Source organism: Mastigoproctus giganteus, chromosome 12, assembly GCF_048544385.1.
Source record: "Mastigoproctus giganteus isolate SK-2022 chromosome 12, ASM4854438v1, whole genome shotgun sequence".
NCBI lineage: Eukaryota > Metazoa > Arthropoda > Arachnida > Uropygi > Thelyphonidae > Mastigoproctus > Mastigoproctus giganteus.
Window position 1 is genome coordinate 42,096,447 of NC_143586.1, and position 8,000 is coordinate 42,104,446.

General features: G+C 39.5%; 1 protein-coding gene across 1 annotated transcript in view; it reads left to right on the plus strand.

Annotated features, from left to right (window-relative positions):
• The window catches only part of LOC150076953 (uncharacterized), a 29,110-nt gene extending 21,320 nt beyond the window's left edge, over positions 1-7,790 (plus strand). The window contains exon 2 of the mRNA XM_090386022.1: positions 5,916-7,790. Coding sequence (XP_090242148.1) covers positions 5,941-7,218 — 1,278 coding nt within the window. The 5' untranslated portion in view covers positions 5,916-5,940 and the 3' untranslated portion in view covers positions 7,219-7,790. The remainder of the gene's footprint in view (positions 1-5,915) is intronic.
• Positions 7,791-8,000: the final 210 nt, after the last annotated feature.

The following is an 8,000-nucleotide window of genomic DNA, read 5'->3' on the forward strand; positions in this document are numbered from 1 at the left end:
AAATACAATATCGACCTCCAATGTTTATTTATTTATGATTTCTATTAAAAATACAGACACAAACAACAACAACAACAACAACAACAACAAAAAAGGAAAATAAAAAAAAAAATGGAAAAAGTACAGCATTAAAAACAATGGGGTTTTAATATTTAATTCAGAAATCGTATTACGTTTACGCAGCCAAATAAAATCAAAGAAAATAAAAATTGCAAAACCTTAGTCATTACTTAAGCAAATAAGTCCTGTTGAAAGGCATTTTTTTAAGTCCCTGATCGATATTTCTTATCTAGAGGTTTATGAATTTTTGCTTATTGTCATGCAGAGAATCCAATAAAAAATAAACTAAGCTAAGAAAAAAAATAAGGAAAAAAATATCGCCCTAACGGCTCTCTCCTCTCTCTGTGTATCTTTCTCTTTCCATCCATCTTCGATACACACAGACACGTGTTCTTCCCACCCCCTGGGATTGAAGAACGATTGTTTTCCCCGTTGTCAGAGGAAATATTGTTAACTTCGACAATGAAGATTTCGCGAAGCGACTTCAGATTTCATTTTGGGATAGCGAAGTCTCGGTACCACGCATGAAATTCTATTGATCCACCATCTGAGAACAGAACATTGTCTAATGGGTAGAAAGGAAATGGAATTTGAAGTTAACAGCGTTTCCGAAGGCTAGAAACACACAAATGTATTTGCCGCCTATCGCAAGAGCGCTTTCAATAACAAACCTTTTGGAATTGCTATCTTCGCTAGGAAAAAAAAGCTCCAATGTTACTAAAAGGTAGCATTTGTTGTTAGTAGGCATTGATTATTTAGCATGTCATGCGGTATTGAGGAAGGTAAGATCTAAAATGATGCGAATGGAAGTTATTATTGAAAATGCTTTACGTAATTTAGTTTTGTCTTTATTTTTTCAGCTGCAATTCCGTTTATATTTGTAAAGTCGCTTTTTAATTTTAAGTTATCAATGAAATTGAAAAAAATTATCGTTGTTTGAAATTAAGAGTTCGTTTAGTATTAAATATTTTCCAATCAAAGTACGTTACAAATATTGGAACCTTTTTTTCCATACGCTAGTGGGGATAAACACTGGTAAACTTTGCTCATTAGTAAACTGGTAAACTTAGCTCACTAGAACGCATAGACTATAATCAGTAATCCAAGATGGCGATTGTGATTTGCACTGTTCTTTTAGTTACTCTGGGGAGGCTAATACACTAATACACAATGATAGATTTGAAGTACCACTGTAGTGTACTATAATGGTCTATTAACATACAAAATCCGACATAAATCAAAATTTAAAGTACGGTAATCGAGGGTACCTTAACTAGAGAGGAATAATTTTAGAGCTGCCCCCTTGAAGCAAGACTGGAGTACGATTATAATCTCCCATTATATATAACCTTTTGGAAATTAGGCTACATTTAGTTCTAACTGGAAATCTATAAAATAAAACAGACCTTCATCTGTCCTATTATATGCGTAATCATCCATACTTCACCCCCTAGTGGGTAGACAGTTAGTAGAATCGCCGTCCTCCCCACACGAGACCTGAGTTCGAGTCCCTTCGATGACGTGAGTAATTTTTATGGGTCTTTTTCACAACGTAGCTGAGTTAGCCGGACTCCCGCGAGAGCAGCATGGTTTTTTCTCCCGGAAACTCCGCTCTTTCGTACAGCAAACAGAAAATCGACCTCAGAACACGCAAATTACAGACAGTATACACCAAGCAATATGGTCCTCATTGCTGGTGCGCTTAAAATTCCACTACAACATCCCTTCCCCCCAAAACGACAAAATATAACCAATTCCACATAGTAATTTATATCTTGATTGGCAATGAATGTGTATGTTAAAAATTTATATCTTAGCTTTGTTAACTAAATGCATAAATAAATGAATTAAAGTTTATAGTTTTCAAAATATAATATAATAGTATACATCATCATTACGTATTCTACTTCTGTTTTAAATAATTAAAAAATCTCTAATAAAAAAACTGGTTATTTAAAAGTTAACTCCGGTAAAAGAATGAAAGAGATAGTAAATGTTTATGCGGCAATATGTGAGAGAAATGCGAATAATTCTCCAACCTCTTTTGAGCTATTCATTTGCAGAGAGAACGATTTTCAGGGAGCGTTTAATTTTTCATAGGAAGACGCGACACCACTCTGTTTGCCAAAACGGTATTCCCCCGTTGATGTAATGGGTGGTCTGAGAGATTTCATGTTTGATGTTAAGTCTGTGGGTAATATTTACACCCGGGAAATGCAATCACTGTTTCCTCCCTAATGGCATCTTCTTCACTCACTGCTCCGATGGAGATGTTGCAAATCACTGCGCGCCACCTCAGGTAATATTATGCACATCTTGAAGCATTCCCCCATTTCCTTCACTTCACTCCGTCTTCTCCTGGGATTATTACAATCCTTTGTGTCGTGTTTCCTTGAGTAAATATGCATTTTTTTTTCGTTTTCCGTGAGCATTACAGGTGTGTAATGTGTGTAGCATCAAACACGTCTTCGGAGACCCGAGTCCATGTACTTTCCAGATCCACGTGATACTTAAAGCATCCTCCGGAGCACATTTGATGTAGTGTGCTGATAGAGGTGGGAGTGATAGTGTGCTAATTTATTTAGCTGTGGCTTCGCTGCAGTAGAGTCATATCATCAGTGAAGCAAATTGCCTGCTGGTGGGATCTTGCTTAGCATTAAGCCTAAAAGTAAAGGATTAGAATCTGATCTCAGGAGATAATTATCTCTGGACATATGGCTAGCGACGATAGTAGTATAAAACACGAGAGGAATGCAAAGTAAGTAAATAGATCCTAGTTTTATTTATAATAAAATTTAAGAAAGGATAGGAAGGAGTCGGGTAGTCAAAGCTTCTTTTAGGATCATTTCCATCTTTTAAGTCGATGGATGTTATTCATAGGTTGGTCTAGTCATAGGTTCCAGCGGTTTTATCTAGTTACACTCTGTGATAAATGTTTGTCTTGTGGACATACTGCAGAACGATGTACCAGTAAGGACACTTTGTGTGCAATGTGCAGGGGCATAGTCACTTAAAGCGTTATGGTAAAGGCAACATTCCAGCATGTGTGAATTGCATAGCTAATAAAGTTGATTTGAACTATTCAGTGCGATCTACAAAATGCCCAATTTATGTGAGAACCCAAAGAGTGTCCTTACTGGTGCACCGTTCTCACTGAACTATGATGCAATGAAGTGATTTCTTGGAATTCAGATCTTTTGCAATGAATTGGTATTGTTTATGGAACGATTCAATGCTAGATCTCAATCGCAGACCAACGACTTCTCTCATTTAGATGCTGTATGCACTTATAGTGATTAGGATCTAGGTATTAAAATTTTTTTGTAGTTCAACTGCAGCTCGAATAATTTGCTCCTGGAACTAGAGCTTAAGAATCTTCTCTTCGGTGGTTTTGAATATAATGATCTCGATTTGGATCTGTGAATTGATTAACAGTGAAATGGATTTTATTTTTATTCACTTATTCGACGCGTTAGCATTTTAGAGAACTGAGTTCTTGAGTAAAATGTAGGACATGGTTTGTATTGGGATCTTTGAACTGGAGTCAGACTTTAATTTTGATACATTAAACATTACTGAACATTAAACCTTTATACATATTAAATCTGTATGATGCTGTTTTAAGATATTATAACTCGTTCTCTACATCATCTTAATCTTAATCTGTGTGATAATGTCTAATATAGCAGGGTTGCCAAAGGTTAGCAGGGACTACACAAGTACAATAAATAAATAATAAGGTGAATATTGTATCGATCGTTGAATCGCCAAAATTGGGCAGTTCCTGGTTCAAAGATTTCACTTACTGGCTTACTCGAGATCACGAGTTATTTCACTTAAAGATTGGCAGGTTTTGTCTTCAAACTGCCAATCGTCTTCTGCAAAAGAATTCTTCAACAAGCTTCTTATCTACAAAACACACTTGAAAATGAAACTTCCATAACCGATAACCGGATTTTCTTTTCTGTTAAACTTACAAATGATTACATCACGTTTGAGATGGTTTGGACACATGAAGAGAATGAACTTGGACAGATTATCAAGAAGAATGTTTGAGATGAGAATGGACAAGAAGAGGTCGAGAGGAAGACCCAGGAAGGGGTGGAGAGAGACAGAGAGAGAGAGAGATCAGATTAGAGAAGATGTGGAAACAAAGGGAATTGAGTGGAAGAGAATGATAGAAGACAAGACCTGGGAAGACAGAAAAAAATAGAAGGCTTTGACGAAACTAATCCAACCTTAGGTTGGAACAGTAATGAAGATGAAGATGAAGAAGAGGATTAAAGTAAGGATGAACAGTGCATGTAAATTCTAGAGTTCCTGTGGTTATAAATAGGGTAAATAAGAAACAGCAACGCAATTTCAGCGTCCAATCAGAGCTGCGGATTGATACATCTTACGAGTCGTTAAATATGACCATTTCGCTGTCTGCGGTACTCTTTTTTGTGAACTGTGGGTTCATATTAATAAAAATTCCATGACTTTAGCCTGAATTGAAAATTGCAAACCCATAATGTAGCGTAACTAAGCATAATTACCGGCTGTAAATCTAAATAAGTAGCACCGATGAAATATTGACTCGTTGGGTCATGGAGTAAATTGATCCAACAAATCATGCCTCCCACCCCCCCCTTCCCATTCAACAACCTCCCACTTCTCTTCGTATGATGATTTGTTACATCGGTCCTCATATCTCGTGCCAGTTTCATATCCTTGACTGTTGCAATCTTTTACCTGGAGGCAGTCGATGTTCGATTAAATACAATACGCGCACTCTATGGTAGACTCCCCCCCTTCCCTCACTCCCCTTTATTGCCTCCACTACGATGGGGGATGGTTCGAAAATGCTCGTGCACTAAAAGCGAAGTACTTCAGTTCGTTGCTTTGTTGTGTGCCTCATTACAGTTTACTGAGAATGGCTACAGAGAGGTTGACGAACTGCAAAAAAATAATGGCCCATCATTAATATAGTTCTTAATGATTTTTCTGAGCCAGGTTCTTATCAGTTATGAAGGGGGAAGGATGAAGACAGCGATAAAGAGAAGGTCCTGCGCATGTAATTACGCTACTGCGATCATTAGTGTTTAGTATCGGCCAATGCTAGGAAGGTAACAAATACAAAATGAGCCCTGCACCGAGATCCCTTAATAATGTCGTACAAGATACCCCTTTTCGAACATCTCCGATTTTAATGGCGCGCGCATTTACCAGTAGGAAGAAAAGAGTTTTATTTATTTTTTTGGTATGTCTTCAATCATTTTGGAGATTGATTACGAAGCTTGAGAGTTTGCATAATGGAGGATGGAAATGGGGAAAGAAATCCTTATAAAATTACTTTTAATTATTGGCTGATGTTTTTGTATACTTTTTTTTAAAATATTGTTAACTTCGGTGGTTACATTAGAAGTTCTTCAGTAGAGTCCCCATTAAGTTTTAACGATTCGAAAATGTCCATTTTATAATATTTATTAGTTAAGATGACAGCTGAGGACTTCATGGTCTTTTGTTTGATCAAGATAGATGAAGGATTCATAATAAAATTGACTTATGACCAAGCAAGCAAAAAAACATATTTAGTAATATCACATTAAACTGCTCTTCGCTGTTCACCTTGGAAATCTAATTTGCTCAATTTGTCTTTGGGAAACAAATCGATATTTGTTAACTTGCAGGTGGAAAAGTCCACTTTCTTCAGGGAGACGTAAGATGGAGGGAATTCTTTTGTCAGGAATCAAATTCTGATGCTACGTGTTTAATGTTTTCATTGGAGAGAGGGGTTATGTTTACTTAAATAACTAATAATAAAAACCGCAAAATTTATAATAAAAACTTCTTTTTTATTCTTTCTCTCGCAGCATCCATCAAAGACGTGTCATCGGGATGAAACTCATCCGATGGGTGGAAGTGCACATCGGACGATCCCGGCGCAAGGGGAAGAAAGAGAAGGATGGGGACAGGACAGACGGAAAGATTTCGGACTCGCAGCGAGACAGCAGCAATCCTACCACCCCCTTACGCAAGTTGGACAACTCCAGGAAGACTCCTCAACCCCTGTCGGCGGACAGTACCCCTCACCACCAGTATCCATCATCTCCACATCCCCTTAAACTTCCCGTAACTCCCGTGCTCACCAGAGAGGGAGGGCGAAGGGGTGCCCACATAAGAACCAGTTTCTTAGAATCGGCAGCTGTTTCGGAGGTCAGCTCACCCCGTCAGCGGAGTCGGATACGAACCAACCCTTGGCTTCCTTCGCCCCGTAGCTCTGGCGGGTCAGGAGACAGCGGATGGAATGGCAACAGATCGTCTTCAACCGGATCGGAGAGTTCCGAGTCGATCAGTTGCACCGGAAGTGCGTTCGGCAGCCAGTCCAGTGGAAGTCTTTGGGAAGGTTACGCGGGAGACAACTGGATCACGGCCCTCAGATGCGGGCGGGACATCAGCCCTTCCATAATTCATCGCACGCGCCATTCAGCGCAGTGGATCAACTTGCAGAGGACTCCAGTCCGTCGACAGATCAAATCGGAAGAGATGACGTACGTGGACGAAGACCGCCCGTACTGCCCCGCCACCTACTGCCGACCGATTCCTCGCAGCACATGGATGGACTTTCGGGACATCAGCGACAACCAGCTGGACGAGAGTAGCGACGAGGCCTACTCGGAAGACTACGTGCACTCCGAAGAGCAAGACAGCCCCGAAGCGGAGGCACCGACGCTGAGCGATCGCAAAGAAGCAGTCCCTCAGGACACCGGAAGTCCACAGGCTGACAGCGCATGCGGGAGTGACCGCGATAACAGTAGCTGCAGCACCACCCCATTGTCGGAGACGGCCACTCCTGACGTAGGAAGTCAGCCTGCATCCGACTCCCAAGAGTCCTTCGAAGAGAAGCTGCAGCGACTGCGATCCCAGCGCCACCTGTTGGACCAGAGGATGCAGGAAGCGAGAGAAGAGGATTTTCTAAGAAGAGAGGAAAGACTCCGAGTTCAGAAGGAGTTAGTCCAATACCGACGTCTTCTCCTACTTCACACCTTGCACGAGTTAAGAGAACAGCTGGAAAGACAAGGGAAGAGATTGCAACGCGCGTACAGCGCCACCTTGGAGATGAGATTGGATGGAAACGATGAAGACTGGGCAGAAAGAGAAACCGAAGTTATGTAAAGCAATTGCAAAATGACTTCACCCTTCTTGTTTCCCTTTCCTGCCTCCTAATGGTGATTTTAATCTCGTGCCAAAATATATTAAATAAATAAATAAATCTGTTTGCTCAAAGATAGTGATGACAGGCGTGGAATGAAATGACCTCAAAGTTCCGAGGGTTAAAACAAAAAAAAAAATATATAATATATATAATAGAATACATTCGCATCTGCCATTTTCAGATATTCCTTCCCCTTAATAAGATCTCCCTTGGTTTTTAAATTCATTTTAAAAGATAGTTAATTGTATACATTCCAACTTGAATTTAGGAGAATCTTTCCATATCGTCTCTTTAAAAAGAAAATTTAGATATTTTATCGATAATTGCCCACCCATCATTCCTCCTCTTCCCCATCCCACCCATATCACCAGGAGCAAATGTTTTATTGGTTGAAACCCAGCCTGTAAATTGCACAGTTCTCTTCGAAGAATGTTAGAAAGTACGTTTGAGTTGGCCCACTCTTACACCGAAATCCCAGTTGATGAAAAAAAAAAAAAAAAAAAAAAAAAACGCCTGCAGCCATTTTAAGAAAGCAGTCGTAGTTTTGCATCTTACCTGGCCAAAGTTCTCATTTGATTTACTTAAAAAAAAAAAGAAAAGAGAGAAGCGCGATACATCGCCAAGAAAAATATCTCAGAGGCATTCTCTTCAATAAATCAAACAGATCGTAGTGTGGTAGTTGAAGAAAGTTGATAAGGCGTTCCCTTCCTTTCTTTTTTTTATCATTGTTATTGTTGCCTAG